This window comes from Dermacentor andersoni, chromosome 4 (assembly GCF_023375885.2).
Source record: "Dermacentor andersoni chromosome 4, qqDerAnde1_hic_scaffold, whole genome shotgun sequence".
Classification (NCBI taxonomy): Eukaryota; Metazoa; Arthropoda; class Arachnida; order Ixodida; family Ixodidae; genus Dermacentor; species Dermacentor andersoni.
Window position 1 is genome coordinate 27,343,430 of NC_092817.1, and position 19,839 is coordinate 27,363,268.

The 19,839-nt window shown below is 44.5% G+C and overlaps 1 protein-coding gene across 1 annotated transcript in view; it reads left to right on the top strand.

The window, feature by feature from the left end:
• The first annotated feature begins 203 nt into the window (after positions 1–203).
• LOC126536602 (STAGA complex 65 subunit gamma-like) overlaps positions 204–19,839 on the top strand; it is a 29,737-nt gene continuing 10,101 nt past the window's right edge. The window contains exons 1-6 of the mRNA XM_050183635.3: positions 204–581; positions 693–819; positions 1,117–1,220; positions 4,385–4,485; positions 6,361–6,482; positions 16,304–16,488. Coding sequence (XP_050039592.1) covers positions 415–581; positions 693–819; positions 1,117–1,220; positions 4,385–4,485; positions 6,361–6,482; positions 16,304–16,488 — 806 coding nt within the window. The 5' untranslated portion in view covers positions 204–414. The remainder of the gene's footprint in view (positions 582–692; positions 820–1,116; positions 1,221–4,384; positions 4,486–6,360; positions 6,483–16,303; positions 16,489–19,839) is intronic.

Genomic DNA, 19,839 nt, shown 5'->3' on the forward strand with positions numbered 1-19,839 from the left:
GAATGCAGTCAGCAAAAGCATAGCCTTCGAGATTAATTTTTCTTACTCGGAGGAAGCCGTTGCGGGGGCGTGAATCTGGACACCAAAAAAAAGAAGAAAGCACAGATTACTACGTTGATGAAAAACTATTAGAATTGAAATATAAATTAAACCAGTGTTGATTAAACACGCCGCTATTTGGATGGTTTCGGTGCATTTGGTACCGCAGGTGCGAACACTGGTGTGTGGCGGAAGTGGCGGTCTGGTGAAACGGGTGAACCTCGAACACAACATACTCCGAACGCGTTGCTTTGGTTGTGCTGATTGAACTTATCGCGTTCTGAAGATCTCGAAGGCGGCATCTGATGATGCTTGACTCTTGCGCACAGCTGTTGGTTGTTTTTAGGCTTCACGTTTGACAGCTCGCTCTTCGCTATGGCGGCCGATGCGCAGCACAAACGATGGGGTGAGCTACCACCACTGATCACAGAAACGGAATCTGGAATTGCTGCCATTGAACGGGAGCAGATCACCAAACCCCGTCCAGTGCCAATTCAGGGAGCTGCACTATATCAGCCGGGAGCACGCAGCCTACATTACCAGTACGTGTTGTACGAGCTTGCCTTTGTATTCTGATAGCTTTGCTTCCGTTGACTTGATCTTGTAACTTTCGTCTCCTGATTTGTCTCACGCTTTTCTTTTATTTCTTTCAGAGCTGAGCGGAGTGCCCAAGAGTACGGTGCCATTGACCCAATAACAGTGCACACCATCGCATTGATCCAACATGCGAAGAAAGTTCAGTCATGCATCACGAACCTTCAGCAGCAGGACAGAGACATTGTGTGTCCTCTTCTATTTTTTTTCTTTCTCCCTCTACTCCTGAAGGCATTACTACTTACTCTGAACTACGATACATAGTACGCGGAGCACGATCGTGCAAACAGATGGATGACAACGGGCAATTTCTGCGCGATGTACTGAATTGAAAAAATGCTGCTCACTTTTGGTGGAAGTTCTATCTTTAACGAAGAAGGGGAAAAAAAAAAGTAGCTCATTGTTTGCCAGTGCTGTGGCTGAAATTTGGTGACCATGTGCTGCGAGTGTTTTAATGCTTCTCTTTTTTCCTGCAAAACTCAGAAGCCGCTGGAAGCCGAGTACTTGCCACCTATACCAGAAGGACCTTGTATCCCAGGCCTGACAAGCCCAGGCAACAGCAATCGCCTCGAAATGAAGTCAGAGAAGTAAGTATTCCACTTTTGATGCTGACATTCTGGACATGATTTACATGCAAGGTGCTTTGTTCTTTAAAACCATTTGTTGAAAGATTTTTTCAGTGCCAGACACATTCCATAACTTTCATGCAAGGTGTAACAGGTCCCCTTTAACATAGGTTCATGTGACGATGGAATCACTGATTCAGTTCGTAGACAGTGTTACATGGTTCAATAGCACTACACTGTGAAAGAAGCAGCTTTCTGCTGTGCCCTTACTCAAGGCGTGATTGGTCGCTGCCAAGCCACATCATGCTTGGTTCATGGTTTGCATTGTTGATTTTGTTCACCTTTTGAATCCACCTTTGGCAAACAGAGGGTGCAGCTTTGGCAATGCAAGCTGCACATTTGTGGCTCCATGAATATTCTACTGCTTAGCTAAGCTAAGCGGCAGGATATGCCAGTAGTGCTTTTCATGGAGTGCTGACGCAACAAGTCAATAACATTTTGTATCTTACAGGGAGACCGTAGAACTCAGGGTACTCAATCGGAAACCCACACGCATGCAAAAGCACTCATGTGTACCGCCATGCACTGAGGGATGTCATGGTCTGGCCTTTCCACTCGTTGCAACGATGGCAGTGCCACATGTAAGCCAGACATTTCTTGGGTGGTAAAACGCATAGAATAAAATGCGAACACCTATATAATATGAAGACTGTGATGTTAAGCATTAAGTATGGCGCACTTAGCGAGATCTGACTTATGTACAGTGATCTGCAGTAGTGTGTTGAGCATCCGTCCCTATAGTCGGATACAACTTAAAAAAACAGCAGTTGGCAACCAAGGCACAAGGGCCATGCGGCATTGTGTTGCTCCCCTAGCCAATCACAGAAGCATTTTCAAAATGCCGGCGTACTTCATACCTCCCGAGCGTCTGCTGTTCTGAAGAGTCTTTTCATTGGTGGAAGCGATGAAGTGTGCAACAGATATGGACAAAGTGTGTGGAGTCTGAGCATTTCACTCTTCAAAAGTCCACGGTACATTTCATTTCACTGCTAAGTCCATTTTACTGATGAAACTTCAATGCCAACTGAAGTAAAACTTGACAGTAAGTAGTTGCAGCAAAGCATGTGTTTTATTTCAATTCAATAAGGAATTACGCTTTCACCGTTCCACTATAATAGACGAGTGAAAACGTATACAAATACACAGTTATTATTTTTGTGGAAGTATGAACTATTTGCAGCCTCGCGGAGGAACAGTGGCTGGCGGTTATGAGGGCATGGGCGGGGCTTCACTGCAGACTTGAAATCGGACTGTGAGAGTGCTCTAGAGTGCCTGAGGCCGACCAGTCGAATGTACCATACATTTAATTTTCTCATGGATAAACAAGTTGACTTAGTCCCCATTACTTGGCCTTGTCGGCAAAGGGATGATAAAGAGTTTGTTCTAAATGCATTTTGAATGCAATACATGTTACTACCAGTTCATGGACACTGCTCAGTGATTAAAACACGATCCTCTGAGTGCATGGCTGCTTGTACCTCTTAGGCCAACTCTGGCTGCTGAGGTCACCGAGCTGATGTGTCGTGGTATACAATAAAAGCGAGAGCCTTTGTTATGCATTGTGACTTCATTGGATCCCACAGAAATCACCCAGTGTTCACTAGTGGCACAAAAAAGCAGCCAAAGCCACGCTCTCTGAGTATCATGTGTCATTTGCTGAACACTTTACATAATTCGTATGCTGCATTGATATCTGTGTTGCCTTTTTCACTCTAACGGTGCATGCACTTGGTAGGCCACATTTTAGCTGACATGCCTGGCTAGTGACCTTTACATTTTCAGGTTGTACACTCCTTTTATTGAGTTCTCTTGTATGACATCTCACGCGAATTTGTATTCAGTGGAGTGTTAAACGCAAGTTTGATGCCATCTTATATCTAATATATATATAATATATATAATAATATATATTAATATATTTATTTTATTATATATTTAATATATATAATATATGTTAAGTAGTTGGTATCAAGTTCAAATCCCGGAAATTTTTGTTGAACTGTGATGCTTTCTTTCTGGCGCATGCATTGTACCCTTTGTCTGTCCCTGTTTTTCACACTTCCCTTGCAGTATGTTGTCCCAACAGGGCTGAATTTCCACCCTTTTCGGTTGCTCAGTGGTTATGGTGTTGGGCTGCTGAGCACGAGGTCGCGGGATTGAATCCCAGCCACGGCGGCCGCATCTCTATGGGGGCGCAATGCGAAAACACCCGTGTACTTAGATTTAGGTGCACATTAAAGAACCCCAGGTGGTCAAAATTTCCGGAGTCCTTCACTACGGCGTGCCTCATAATCAGAAAGTGGTTTTGGCACGTAAAACCCTACTTATTTATTTTTTCACCCTTTTCAAGTGTATTTCTTTCTGAGAAACCAGTATGGGTTTCCTTCTTAGCTTTGTGCTTCAGTGGGGTGGATAACAATTTTCCTTTTCACAAGCTTTCCTCCATGTTGCAGGTTTCCACAGAACTGATTTGCTATATTCAGTAACCCATTGCTTCAAGTTGTCTATTAATCCGCCCTCGCTCTGTGATGTGCTAGCCTCATAATTAGCTGGGATGTTAGAGCTACTGCCCCCATAAGGTGTTGGTCCTGGGTTCGAATCCTAGACCAGGATGAATTTTTCTCCAACTGTAAAGCTTCCTGTATGAAAAACCCATCATGGCTTCTATTGTAGCTTCGTGCTACAGTAGGATAGATGACAATTTTTCCTTTTAATCTTTGCATAGTATTTTTTTTATCTGAAACAAAACAAAAGGAGAATATTGATGGCCTCTGCAAATGTAATACCTCAATCCCTGCACAGAATTCTTGCTTCCATTTTTAGATATCTTTTTTTGCATGTTTCACTTAGCAAGCCCTCATTTCCTTTATTTGCCTGAATATCAAGGAATCAATGATAGTGCAGAGTTGGTGATCCTCGTGCTAGCAGTGGTTCTCTCCGTAGTCTCAGTAGCATATGATGGTTACATCAGCCATTTATCTGCTTCTATGACGACTCGCATAAGCCACGTTCCAATGGTTTAATGTGATCCCTCACATTCACTGCTCTGGTTGGGTGCCCAAATGAAATGTTGCCTTCTTTGGTTGTGTCCTCCATGTGCCTTGCCTGCTGTTCTCTTTGTGCAGAAAATGCTCCTGGAAACCACCACCTCAGCTAGGGGATCATGCAACCCGTGTTATTCTTCGCAGAGCAGTCACTGCCATCTGCGCACAAGCTGGGTTTGACAGTAAGCTCATGCTATTTGCTTGATTTAGTGTATGCAATGCTTCCATTGTGGGGGTGTCTTGTTTCTTTCTTTCTTTCTGCAATAAATAATTAACCATGAGGGAATGATTTTTGCAAAAAAATTCACCCCTCAAAGGGTTAATGGTAGTGATGCTCTTCAAGACTGTTCCCAAGGCATATCTTTGTGTATTCATGCTGGTAAAGCCTCCAAGCTTTTAGATGGTTCCTTGAGTTATGTTATAGCTCTGACTTGTATGTTGGCAATTTTCTTTAAGAAGCTTGCAACATCACTGCGATTTTGCAGCTCTTTTCGTGTCAATTATGGCTACACAGCATTCACTGAGTGATTACTGCAAGACAGTTGACGTTGTGCATTCTGTTGTACTGTCTGTGGGACAATCAATATGCTTGCATGATGCCTAATTTTGTTGTTTCTTTATTTCAAGCCTTATTCAGGATAACTTGTGCCACTTCACTAGTGGTGATTTATGGTGAATTCCATTAGAGGGGGGCCGGTCATGAGAACCACTTGCATTCCCAAGAGATCGCTCAGTCTTTACAAATTCAAGTCTGCGGGAGGATAACAAAATGCTTCATGCCATATCGCAGCCTAAAAATAGCTATCCACAGGTGAGCAAACAGCTCTGCTTTGACGGAAAATATAAAATCCACCTGTATACCCTCTTATAGGAGGTTGGGGAAGTGCACAGATATGCCAGCATTGGAGGGCAATGAAGATAAAAATTGCATGTACATGAGCATGGTGCTGCTGAACAGTTCTTAAAGAGCAAATGAGTCGGACGCCTTTTCCTGGTACCACATCTTCACATATTGTTAAGATGAAAAGAACAGCACAATCATTGTTGCTGTTTGTTGGCCAAAGAGCTCTTGTGTAGTCAAGTGCCACAAGAATTCAACAACACTTTACAAGACTTAGTGTTGTTGTTAGAGACATCATTAACAAGTTCAGTGCCTACTACACTTTCGTTAATATAAAACAAGCACTCGCTTAAGTACCAGAAAAATATAGTTCAGGGCTGATACAGCGCTCATGTTCACAATGAAGAGCAAGGCAAGAGGGTTCGATTATTGATGTGCTAAGTGATGCAAAGTGCGAGTGTGTATCTCAGGGAGAGAACCTTGTGTCCAGTTTGTAGCGTGCGTTGGCGATTGGATCCACAACGACTGTAGGCCAAGATGGGAAGATGGCTGCTTTTCTCTTGTGATTATACCAACAGAATGTTAGTCAATTAATGCAATGCTCTGCAGAGGTGTTTGAGCTAGCTTGTCTTCCCTGGCGTCATTCTTATTCTACTCAGTACTTCTTCTAGTTTCCACTGTTGCCTAATGAGATTTTGTAGAACCTAAGACTACATTTCCACACTCTTATGCTAAAAAATTTGCTGTCTTTGTAAATTGCAAGTAAATTAATCTGGCTATTAAGTGTCAGCTTTCCAGTTTCTGCTCGAATGACCTGTCACTAAATTGCAGCGAATTGGCATTGTACAGTCTCGCCTTGTGTGGTGGAAATTTCTGTGCATGCTGATATATATATATATATATATATATATATATATATACACCCACACTTTTTTTTTGCTTGTGGACAGAAAAAAATGGTAGTAGTAATTGGGCTCAATTTTATTGCCATTGTGATGAGGCAGTCTATTATATTTAATAACAGGTGAAATAATGCCCACTTAAGAGTTAACTATCATGAAAACGTTGAAGTGAAGAGCGAAACTTTGACAGGCAGGCATAAAGGCTGTCTCTGACTTGCTGATGCAAACTATAGGAAAATTGGGATAAAGTGTCACAGGAGACAGATAGAAATAGAGTAAATTGACAATACATATTATGTTCTCATTTTTCCCAGCTACTTGGAACTCTGTGCTGGAGGTTCTGACAGACGTCTGCAGTGACATTTATCGTCGCATCTGCTGGCAGCTACGTACAGTCGTTGACCGAGAGGCACTTACTGGTCAGACCGGCTTTATGGTAAGAATGAACTACTTGCTACAGATGCTCTCTTTAGTTTTTCCCCCTCTTTGATTCCCCCTCCCCCTTTTTGATATCTGTATTTCAGCTTTCTGCAATATGTCTAAATTTCTACCCAGGTCCTTCCAAGCAAAGGTCGGCATTTACCTAAAAGTAGTTATTAAGGATACCAATTTTTCATCATCTAAAGTGCTTTTTTTTATAAGTAATCTACATGAACATTGTAGCTTTCTGTTACACTCGCGTGGATGTGGCATTTTTTTTCCATAAGACATCCTCCACCTTGTGGATTTTCATCAAACTCAATTGCTTATTCATTGTTTCTGCTCTTTGAGCTGTAAGGTAATTTGCATTCACTCTGCCTACTGCTAGCTTCCTTAAAGGGCCCATCACCAGGTCTGGCCATCTTGAGCTGACAAGCGCAGAGCATACATTGCGTGATAACAATCGTGTCTGCAAAGTATTACATTGCTACACGCCGTGGAAAGATCTGAAATTTAAATCCGAACGCCGTTTCCCTCTTCACTCGCGGCAGCCACGCTCCAAGCCGGACGGTGACATAATTGTGCCCCTGCACCTATGTAATCGTGTCCGCAGTGTGATGTCGCTCGTGGTGACATGTGACTTCGAGAATTATTCAAGACAACATCTGTTATCTGTGCAGTCTGTTGCTTGAATTGACGAATTGAAGTTTAGAGAAATAATAAAACGCACAAACGGAATGTCTGCATGTTTTTATTTTACTCCTCACCGAAGCAAGAGAGATGTACTTCCGCTTCGTCTGCTTGTTCCCACGGTCGTGCGGTCACATGCGCAGGTACCGAAACTATGCCATTTTCTACCGTATTCCAGCGCGTGATCACGCTCTGCGATCCACTTGTTCTGCGTCAGTATTTCTGTAGCACTGAAATATAGCATAGCTAGTCATGTTTCCTTGGGCACAGTGTGCAAAATCATGCGCTACACGAACGAGATAACAGCTCGCGCTCCACGTGGTCAGCGGAAATGCGTAGCAGAAAAAAAAATGGCCAGGCTTAGCTTGGTTAAGCCAAGAATGCGTTGCATATTGCGCGGTCTTTTTTTTTTTGAGGGCGAGGTATTGCTTGGCGGCACTCGATTTTCTCGGCAATACTTGGTTGCACGCTCCTTTTCAAGTCGCTGCTGTCGCTGTTCGGGAGTTTCTTGTGCACGCATCTGCAGCTTGGTAGCATTCCGCCGTTCCGAACTAGTAGAAGCACTGTCGGGTAAACTCATAACTTCTTCCTTCGCTTCCACCGTTGTTTCAGTAGAGGAACGTTGCCGCCGAGCTGCATACTGAGCGCGCCGTTTAGCGAGTCGTTCTTCCCGTTCTTCTTCTGTCTCCGTGGCCCGCTGAAGCTTTCGCTTTGCGCTCTGTCGAACTGCTTTACCCGTGGGCGGCATCTGGCTGTAAGACTGTCCCGGCGAAGGAGCGCAGCTCTTTTATACATATGCCGTGACGTCAATCATAGCGCAGCGCCCCTAGCGGGAGGAGCGGGAGTCAGGTGGTGGCTGCGGCCGCGCGCGACCGCGCGAGTTGGGGCCCAGCTTTTCCTCCGTGACGTCACGCGCCGGCGCAGCGCCCCTAGCGGGAGGAGCGGGAGTCAGGTGGTGGCTGCGGCCGCGCGCGACCGCGTGAGTTGGGGCCCAGCTTTTCCTCCGGCTGTCGCGACGTCACGTCACGTGGTTGCGCTAAAGGTCAATGGTGGCTGCCCGGCCGCGCCCAAGGGCTGAACCGAGTGATTGCAATATGCAACGCATAAAAAACCGAGCAGAAAAAAAAATGAAGGCGGGGCCTGTGATGTATGCGTCACATGATCCTCGAGGTCTGGTATGGGTGAACGCAGGGAAGGAATTTCGCTTGCGAAGGCTAGACGAGGCGAGTGGAGAAAGGGTCTTGCTTGGCAGTGGAGCTTGCCTGCTGAAATCATGGGTTTGCGGCACTGAAATGTTTCTATCTTGGCTATTATCTTGGCCGCCTTGAAAAATTTTTGCGGCAGAACACTCCCTAGACGGCACGTAACAACTTCCAGCGTATAACCAAAATTTGCTATGAGGCCTGGTGAGGGGATTTTTAAAGCTGAGTAAAAGTGACTGCCTTGGAAAGGTCATGGAGCCAGGTTGAATTCCCACACCTGGTAAATTTTTCTTTGATTAGGAAGCTTTCTTCATGAGCAATTTGTATGTGTTTCCTATGTATCTTCATGCTACTTTCACACAGATACTAATTGACCCTTGCATGAAACTTTCCCCATCCTGTAGGTACCTGCAGAACTCGTGTGGTGCTTATCTGTGTTCTGTGTCATGCTTTGGAATAGCACATGCACTGCCTAATTTTGCGTGCACCTTCCGCTCATTTTTCATTAATATAGTTAATATAATTTATCATGCATCAAAACACTCCATAATCCAAGGCAGCATTGATTGAAAACCATTGGAGCCCAGCTAATGCTGGTTGTACAGAGCAGTTTACTGTAAATGTAGACACATAAGTGCCTGATGCTAGTGAATTCCCTTGTGTTGCAAGCCTGGAAGCATCTGGCTCTATAGCAGCATAATCGTTACTGGTGTCATTGGTAATGCGCTGCATGCCTTTATAGTGCATCAACACTGCTTCTGCCAGCAATTGTATCTGGAGCCTTTCCAAAGGCAGTCCATGTGCTCACAGGTTTTCTTTGACAATGGACCATGTTGTACAGCCTCCTGAATCTTTAATAACATTGCGCAAGCATTGACTTCACAGCATGCCAGTGCTTTAAAACGGCGAGAAGTTGCAAGATTGGTGGCACAGTGAACTTCCGTTAATTCGATCCTGACTAGAGGTCCCTGCTGGTGCCCATCCATTCACAAAACTTGCTCCATCTTGTGCGTATCTGCAGAACTACTATGAGCCTGAAATTTTTTTTATTTCGATCACAAAATTGACCTTGGCAGTATGATTTGAAATGGACCAGTCAGCCCTGGGAAGATTTTCAAGTAACAACCAATGTCTAATTATGGTATTTATCCAGTTGTAACTTGCGGCTTCTTTTTTTCTTTTATTCATTTTTTCCAGGAAAAGTTAGTCGAAAATTGCCTGCACTGTGTAGTCGAATACAAAACAAAAACAGCCTTTGCTGCGTTCATATGCTTTACCACATGATAGCAAGGTACAGTGGCAAAGCTGACTTAAGGCAACTAGCTGCCATTGTGCAACACTCGCCAAAAAGATGGGCGTTTTACTGCGTTATCTGTTATGGGCTCATTCCCATAGCCGTTTCAGTTGGCAATGGTGTCTGCCGCCAGTGTCCGTAGCAGCTATTGCCAGGAATGAGAAAAAAATAGAACCCAGTTCACGCCAGTATTTAACCTGAGCCCCTGCATGGGAGTCAGCTACTCTACCACTTAGGCAAGCCAGCGCTTGCTAGCATGCAGCAGAAGAATGGCCTATAGATGCGTCCTAGTGCACGAGGAGACATGCAATGTGACATGCATGCCGTGTAGTGTCGACACATGCACATTTTGCATTTTGCAGTTGCATATTATTACACCACATAGAACGCTATGTAGTAGATGCACTGGTAGTGGTACAAGGCAGTTAAAGAAGGTTTGAGGGAGGAAAAAGAAGTTTAAAGAGATGTATACAAGAATGCTAGAAAAAATATATATTGTGTACCTGATTAAATCAAGCTGTCCAGGCGACCATGTCACCACCACGCCTCAAAAGGAATGCCAATAAATCGTGTTAATCATTAGCATCGTATTGTGCCACTTGCCTTGTGATGTGAGATGCGCTCCGCATAGCATCTATATGCGCACCCTTTGCATTGCAGTTGCATATTACACTAGGTAGCACAACATGTAGCAGTTGCATAGGTAGTGGTACAATTTGGATAGAGAAGTCTTGAGGAAGAAAAAGCTTATGGAGATGTATAGATAGTGATGTACTGAAAGACATGTACTGAAAGACATGATGTACTGAAAGCAGGCTAGGTGACTGTTTGTCACAGTCCAATTTCAAACGGAATGCGATTAAATCATCATCAACATTAGCATCATATCGGGCCATTTCACACACAATGTGACATGTGTTCTGCATAGCATCGATAGGTACAAACTTTGCATTGCAGTGGTATTACATTCCACCAGGCGTCCTGACGGGTAGCAGTTGCTTGTAGCAGTTGCATGCTGCATCCAGCTGGACCTGATTAACTCAAGCAGGCTAGGTGACTATTTGTCACCACCCCGTTTCGAAGGGGATGCAAATAAAGCATAAGTATCGTCATCACCAACAACAGCAACATACCGTGCCATGGGTCAAGGGATGTGACATGTGTGCCGCGTAGTCTGGACGCCTGTGTTTATGCTTCCGTACACATTATGGTGCCTCCTCGCAAGGTACGAACCACTGCTCAAGAAGCAAATCGTAGAGCTATCCGCGCGGCTGCAACCAGGCAACATCAGGCTCTGCAGGCCGCTGTGCAGAGGGCAGCATAAGCTGCAGCACAAGCCACAACTCGCCGTTGGCGCCGGGCAGACGTTTCTGATCGTTCTCGTGAAAACAATACGAAGAGACTTCATTGCGAAGACCCTGTAGTGTGTAGTGCCAAAAATGAAGCTCCTATGGAGCCGCTCCTCCAACTTACGCTATGACTGTGCTGCGTTTGCCGCTCAGGCCTATGTGTATGCTTGTTGGGCATTTTTCTTGCTAAAAAGTTGTGTGCATATCAGATTTGTACTTTGTTTAGCATCTTTAATATTATTTTACGCTAGTTTTTTTACTTTGGACATGTAGAAAGTGGGCATGCGTTTGATTCGGGTTCGTGTTACATTCAGAAAAATAGTGCCAAATGAATGCGTGTTTTGGTATTTTTTCTGCATCTTGTTTAGGTAATTCAACTAGCTGGATAACTTGATCAATTTCATTGGTCCCATCAGGGGCGAATCAACAGAAGTCAACTGTAGTATGTACAAGTGTGCAAAGCACTTTACAGTGCAAGCGCTGTCTGCTACACTGTTCCTTTCAGAAGGAAGCATGCCTAGCCAGTGCTATATGCGCATTCCTGTTCACAAAGAACCGATGCAAGAACACGTGTACGACTGAAATATGTGGTGTGCAATGTGTTTTCCATTTTTCTTTCGTATTACTGGGTTGTGCATGCACCAGGAAATTAAGATCAAAATACAGTAATCCCTCGTTATAATGAATTTGCTTTACTCAAAATATCGCTTCATTTGAAGCTTCTTCCAGTCCTGACCCAAATGGATGCATTTTAAGCCACATTACTCGAAGCGCATGAAGAGCTTGACCCGCTTACAGAAGTGGCGAGCGGAAGGTGACCCTTTTGCACCTGCAGTGTCAAATTAATACTGCCAACAAATTAGCCTCATGCAGGCACAGAACAGGCCACAAAAGTACCAAACCCATGACCGATGACCGCCTTGTAACGGATACCAAGCAAGTGCCGAGTGCTCCCAGCTGTTTACTGCGGAGCGCACGGAAGTTGTCAAATTCTATGGTGCAGTGCCCCTGAACCGGGAATCTCGGTCGCAATCGCATCACTGGTGTTCTCTGGGATAAAATCCACACGAAAATAAAGTTTTCCTGACACTTTGCAATGCCAGGAAACCGCAGTCTCTTGAATGCCGAAAAGTGGCAGACTTGCGGGGGCGGACTTGCGCCATAGAACTCCATGGTGTGCGCTCGATGAGCAAAGCTTTACCACTCTAAAGAGCACTTCTGGCACTGAAACGTGCCGAAAAGCACAAAAGAAGTGTCCCTCCGATTATAAATGCTATGTTTGACCTGAAGAGCTGCGTTAACAAATCGGGAAGACAATTTTGGGGAAGCCGGTCTAGAAATTTGCTCACCGCTTGCCATAACCGACCTGCATCGCAATAAAACACTGCCCCTAGCTTCGTTGCACTTTTGACGGTGCAAATTGACCGATAACTAACTTCCGAAAACAAGAAAAATCCGAGCATTGCCACCAGCGAGTAAGTCTGTCAACATCGTGTTTCCCGGCGATTTTTCATACTCGATTCACACCATTTGACTTTAGACAAATGGTCTAAATGCGTGGTAGGGTCATTGAATTTTGTTCCTAGACATTTGTCAGTAGCGTGAACACTGACACTCGAACTGTAGAATCGGCACAGTGTTGTCGACAATGGTGCACCGAAAAACTCATTTTGCAAACTTCATGGCTGCACACCTCAGGAAAAAATTGACCAGTGATCATGTAAAGCCCCTACTGCCAAACCGTTCAGTTTTCACGATCCCATTGCGTACCCACAATGAGCGGCTAATCGTTTTTTGAGCACAACAAACACAACCTCAGGCTCGAGCGCTTTCCAGCACCATGGCACTTTCCAGCATGATACTCTCGTAGTCTTCCGTGACCTCTGCACCCCCCATATAAAAGTGGCCACTGCCTTCCCCTCATTTGCTCTCCAGTCTGCAAGCCATTTGGACGCGGTCATTCGTCTCACCCGCTTTCATGTCAACTCCTCGCTGTCACTTTCAAAGTCGGTGCTTCTCCAAAGCTGCCTTCTTCCATCCTCCCTAGCACAATCTTCGACCAGTAGGTGCCCTTCCACGGTTGCTGCTTCTTAGTCTCCACAACTCCGGGCAACCTTTCTTCCGCTAGACGTGAAGCTGATGCTAAGCCCGCCATCGCAACCATCACCAGCGGGCACTGACGATGACTGGACTTGCAACGATCTGTACGAGGATGTTTATAACATTTCTGGCCAAGAGGTAGAAGGTGACTTCAAGACATTCGCGTTGGCTGATGCTGCTGCTCCCGTGGTCACCACAGCGACGGATGCAGAGATAATTGACACTGTTGGTGACCCCAACCACTGCGAAGAGCAGGCGGATGAAGAGCCATGTGAAGTGCCAACTATGGTTCAGACGCGGGAGTACCAATGCCTGCTGCGAAATAAGGTTGAATGCATGGGCGGCAACCAAGGCCTCATGCAATGCTTGGTCAAATTAGAGCAGGGTGGCTCGCGCCCAGTAGGAACTTGAAACAGGCAAACTCACTGCCTTTTTTGCACCCGAATAATGTTTTGCTTCACTGAATACATTGTATTTTGACTACCTCGCAGTCGTGGTGCAATTAAAGCTCGACTGCTTGAGCTTTTCTCGAGTGGTCACTTATATCGAGTTACAGCTTAAAATGATTTTTTTCGCCATCCCGCTGACTTCATTATAATGAGGGATTACTGTAAATAGTGAAGAAATTTATCAGCATGTGCAAAGCATTGTCATAATGAAAGATTAAGCAACAATTGCATATGCTTGTTGCTGCTTGGTGTGGCTATTTGTGGTGGTGCATGACGGGACCTCGCGGAAAGCAAAGGCAGTGTATGGGCACTCCAGAAGTCGTCAGCGTAACAGATGGTGCTCGCAATAGAGACTGCTTCGTGTGCTTGTGCATAATATCGTCAATCTTGCCACTTCTCACTGTTATCAGGCCTTGATATGCCGTGCAGTTGGCACTTTCTTAACATTAATTAATTCGTAGGCTGTACCTGCTATTCTGTAGAAACAGTAATGTCCTCTGCATCACACAAACAGCAGTGTAAATGGAACCCCTTGTCCCTTTTTTCCTACAATCTTGTCGAAAACCTCACTTAAATGTGTTAGCATTTGTGTGGCAGTTAAGAATGTAACAACAAAAAGCCATTCATTATCTACTAACAATGAAGCTGAACAGTGATCAGAAACAAATTTGTCAAGGGTGTGGTCAGCTTCCTACTGAAAATTTTAAACCTATTGCCAAACATTAGTAATATGTCTCATGTCCCCATTAACAAAATAGTCATCTCCTCTCATGCCTTCACATTGATGGCTGTTATTGTTGGACTGTGTGGACAAAATAGTGGATATACTCACATGCAGGGGTGAGAGGTCACTAAGGTTCTCCCAAACTAAAGTAACTTGCTCCATTGAAATGCTGGCTTTTTATTTCTGTGAAGGAATTCAACAGGTTTGGTAGCTGTTTTATCTGTTTATTGAGAAAGAAAGAGAAAGGGAAAGAAATGGGTTTCACAAGAAGGGAGGATTCAGTTTGCTGCCCTGTACTAGGGAAAGGGAATAATAGATGTGTGGAAGAAAAACAAATAAAGGAAAGGCAGGTAGCTAACCAAAAAATTGTCTGATTTGTTACCCTGCATATGGGAAATGGGAAAATGGATTTAGAAATATAAGTATCAAAACAAAAGTCAGTGCACAAAATTGAGGCAGCACACATCACTATCGCAGCCTATCTCACAGGCCCATAGACAGCAGGAAGTGAACTAGTGCTCTGGCTGCCTTTAGCACACATGTCTGTGGTCTCCACTGTCCATGTATCTTTGCTCTGACAGTGGCCAACTGTCAAATGTCTCTTAACTTGGTAGCATGCAGCATTACTGAGCAGAACAAAATGCATCTGCAGAACAGAAAAACTCGCTGAACTGTTGCAGATGCAAAGACTACTCATTTGTTAAAATGAATCACATTAGTACATGCACTTCCATCTGATTTGACAACTGGTGAGGCTAGTATTCTGTTCTTGAAACTTGTTGATCCATAATTCGCACCTCGTCAGCCAAAGTGTTTCAGAGCAGGGGCAACACAATATGACTTGCTTGACAATCTATGTACACGAAAATGCAGGCCATCTCTTTTAACAGTCAGGTCAGTGTATTTTCAAATGAAAAACAATATTTAAATATTCAAACACTGCTAGAATTTGCTTATTTTTAGAGTGCAGATATTAAAGGGCCCTGAACCACTTTTTAACGAAGTGTAGAAAGGCGTTTGAAGTGAATACAGGCTATTTCAGAAATACTTTGCTGCAAGAAGTACGTACAGTACTTCAGTGCGTTCAGCAGAAGCAGAGTTATGGGCAACCAAACACGGCCTCCGCTGTGCTCTCATTTTTTCTTCAATGCCTTGCATTGCAAATGCTGTGGCGCAGTGGGGCGTGCCCACAACACTCCACCTTTTAAATGTCACCGTGGCACGCAGTCAAATTTCATTTTGGATGTTAACGTAGATGCCATGATTTCCGCCTTTGGTGCCTATAACGCGCTAAACATAAGCCAAACGCGGTTGTCCTCAGCGAGCCGCAGTGCACTTATCCAGTGGACTCGTGGCAGCGCTCCACGGCGCTTGCGATATCTACGCCATGTAGCCAACCGCAGCTTGATGTCAGCTATCGGCCAATAGCAGCCGTCTAAGGGAATGACAAAAAAAGTGCGTCTAGACAAAAGTGAGGACTGGGCTTTCTGTTGAAAAGAGACCGTTTGAGAGAAAGGTGACTTCACGATCTGCTCGCAAACTCCATGCACTGCGTTCGACAGCAAAACATGGCTGAGATGTTCACAGCAGCATATGCTACCCACGGACTATGTTATTTCAGCAAGCCTGAGGGGTGGTTCAGGGCTCCTTTAAAATACAGAGATGTTTCCTCTATAGACATGTATGATGTTGGGTCCTTTAAGTGAGTTGAAATAACTATGTCTTGGGCATAGTTATTATGCTCATTATCAACAATTTCAGAGCATCCGTGTTCAGGCCTTTTGATTTTAGTGAAATGGCTGTGAAACGGAAAACAGCCCTTGTGATATCTGTGCTGGGAAAGTTCAATTAAGGATTTTAAATTCCACTGGCTCTGAAATTCTAATTGGTGCAGTGATCGCACAAGTCATCACTCAACCTTATACCTATTACTCATCCGATTTCCCACTGAGAATGTTTCCCTATCTGATGCAAGGGCAGTTTTTACTGTACCTTAATTTGTGATGTCTATCTTCGTGCAATACCACAGGATGCTATGGACCATGCCTTGCACGAGTCAGGCTTGGAAGGACTTCAGTCATTGGTGCAGTTCTTCGACGAACGCATTGTTGGCTACAATCGACACATGCTGAGGACCTGTCGCAAGCTACACCAAACTTACCATAAAGTCAAGCTACCACAAAGCTGTTCATCTGACGACACCAAAAATATCAAGTCAGTGCTGCATAGATATGTTGTTCCTACTGTAACACGTTCAAAAGTTTAGTGAACGTGAATTTTAGATATTGGACCTTCTGTATGCATGTGTGCATGTGTGAATACAGTAGAACCTTGTTAATGCGATCCCGTTACGTACGATTTTCCAGCGCCAACGCTCGCGATCGAGAACAAACAAAAAAATGACCCTATAGAGTTACACAAATTTTTTACCGGTTCATACATTACCCAGAAAACATAATTTTTCGGCACTAACATTCAGTACATCACCAAACTGCGATGGTATGGTACGTTTTCCGGCCGCTGGATCCCATGTAAACAAGGAAATGCACAAGGTGCGCGCGATTGAGAACACGGTGTCTCGCATAACTTGAACTAAGGATTTTTAAAAAAGTGGTTATCACCAGCTGAATGAAACCGACAGCACATGGTTTGCCATCATGGGGCAAACCACGTGCCCCATGGTTTTAGAGAATTTTACAGTGAAGTTGTTAAAGGCTACTTTCCCCACTATCATGCCTGCGTGTCGAAAAAAATCCCGAAGATAGTGCAGTGCCAGGATGACCCGCGGCGGAAGTGGAGCCGGCGTTAAGCACTTCCCATACGTGGGCCAATCCTAAATATAGTGCAGTGCCGGCCCAATCTGCAGCGGAGGTGCAGTTCGCCATTAAGGGGCCCACATACACAGCTTCACTGGTCATCCTTTTTCACAGATTGGAAGGGCACTGAGCCAGTTCTTATATTCCGTTTAATTAGTTAATTAACTAAGATCAGTTATGCAAAACTTTTAACCTTCACTTTAGGGTCAAGTGCGTTTCGTTGCGTTGTCAAGGGGGTTCAGAAACGACCGATCCAATTTTTAATGGCAACGTGCATGCTGCGTGGCAATTTGTTTTGTCTAAAGAAAGCCCACGAAATTTGAAATAGAACCATGTGACTGTGCTTGTGTGCTATCATATTGCAGCACTCTCAACCGTGTGTCAAGCCTATTGCTTATCAGGGATGAAGGCGTTTTGTTTCCGTGTGCCACCGCCAAAGATGCTGATGTACTGTTAAGTTGATGTCTAGAGCCACGGCCACTCACCTCGCCATGGTCCGCGTGCACGTTTCGCACAAAGTATAGTTGAGAGTGCTGCAATAAAATAGCACATCAGTGCAGTCACATGGTTTTATTTCGTATTTCATGAACTTTCTTTAAATGGTGAAAAAAAAATAGTCAGGCAGCATGTATGTTGTCACAAAACATTGTATCGGTGGTTTCCGAATCCCCTCTACAGTGCGTCGAAACACACTTGGCCCTAAAGTGAATATAACAAATTTTGCATAATTCATCTTAATTAATTAAATAATTAAGTTGAATATAAAAAATACTCAAGGAGCGCCACATGACGGCAAACCATATGCCATTGGTATCATTCAACTGTGGCTAACCACTTTTTTAAATCCTTGGTTCAAGTTACGTGAAACACCCTGTATAGCCGCCCACCCCTCTCATGTAAAAATGCTGGTGCACACTCAGTTTCTTACTCCGATACCAGCAAATCTTCTCCAGGGGTCATCGCACGCCGCATAAACAGCTATCACTGCCAACCCTATTGGATAAGCATCTTTGTTTATGTATTCACAGAGTGTGGTCCCGTTGGAAGCGTACTGCGCGCCTTTAATAGGCGATAACCCAAATGCGCCGCCGTTCCCTGCTGCGGACTGGAATTGTACACATTTTATGGCTGCTATATCCTATGTAAACAAGAAAAGGCACGAGGCCTACGCAATTGAAAACAGTAGCCACCCACTGCATCAGCTTCCATGCAATACTCACCCACCCAACCCACATGAAAACACTGGCACGCACTCGAGTTTCTTATTCCGGTACCAGTGAACCTCCTCCCAGGTCGTCGCATGCCGCATTTGCAGATATCACCGCTAAACCTATTGCAGTAAGCATCTTTGCCTATCTGTTTTATAGCACGTGGGGCATAGTGCTGTTGGTAGCGTACTGCACGCCTTTAGTGAGCGATAATCCAAACACCCTGCCGTTCCGTGCTGCAGGCGGCGCGATGCGAGTGTCACATTTCACTTTGGCATCATCCGGCATCGCCCCCCAGCTCAATCTTGTGTTCTTGTTGCCATCTTAAAACACTACTCAATAGAAAAACAACACAAGATGCCTTGGACAGCCAAAGCACCACCAGCTCAACGTGTGTCTCGTGTGTAACGATCCACACAATGCTTCACATTGTGTAGATGTTAACTACAGTCGAGCCTGTCAAATTTTTAGTCACTTTGGATCGTACGTTTTTTTCAGTTAGTATGTTTTTTCACGCGCATATTTCCAGAATGTATGAATGAGGGTCTACTGTTAATGCCTTCAGGTGCACGTTGCTGAACATGAGGTCCCAGGTTTATTTCCAAGCTGTGGCAGTTGCTTTCCAATGGGGGCAGAGTGAAGGAACACTCAGTATAGTAGACTTCTGTTAATTCGACCCCGATTAATTCAATTTTGTGTTTCATTCTATCCTGAACGAAGTACCCGGCTAGTGCCAGCACACGGGGCCAAACCAGTTATTTCATCCGTTGAATAATTCAAACTTAACTGGTCAGCATCACATGCCTAACCTTAATGAAAACCCCACTGGGTGAACTCCAATAGCGGCAGCATCTGTCTTGGAAGCGCTTAGGGTACAGTAACGACGTCTGACGACGCCGGATTTTCTGCGACACCGACTCCTTAACGCTAATGTGTTAAAATGCATGCACTCTGTCTGGCTCTTGCAGCCCTTGGGTAGAGAGAACAAAAAAAGTAAAGAGGCTCAATGTGTCCTCGCGAAGTCAAAGTAGAGAAATAAATAAGAACGTAGTTACCTTTGCTAGCTTTAGTGTCCTGGCGTGGATGTTTTGGCGCAAATGAAAAAAATGTTGATATTCTTTTCTGTGACATGACGGCACAAATGAACCACCACAACGCTTTGTCACATTGGACTTCACTGCATGATTTGTCAACTTGTCTGATAGTGTGTTGATTTGGCTTGTCTCATTGTATGTCCGATGTACTTTAGAAAAGTCAGTGCACGTTTGTTGTCAAATGTTTATAACAGCATTAAACCCACAAAGTTATGGAATTTAAAATCTAAAGCACAACTTTTGGAAATGTCAATGCACCTTTTGCATCAAAAGTTTATGAGAACTTTATGCCCATAAAGTTTTGGAATTGAAATCCATGCGCTCCGCATATACTGTGGCCTCCGCGAGATGCCTTGACGAGCCCGCTCGCCATCAAAATGCCCTTAAAACTTTGTGCTCGGACAGGCTCCTTGCATTATGTGACTCAAGTGCATGGGCGTTGCCATA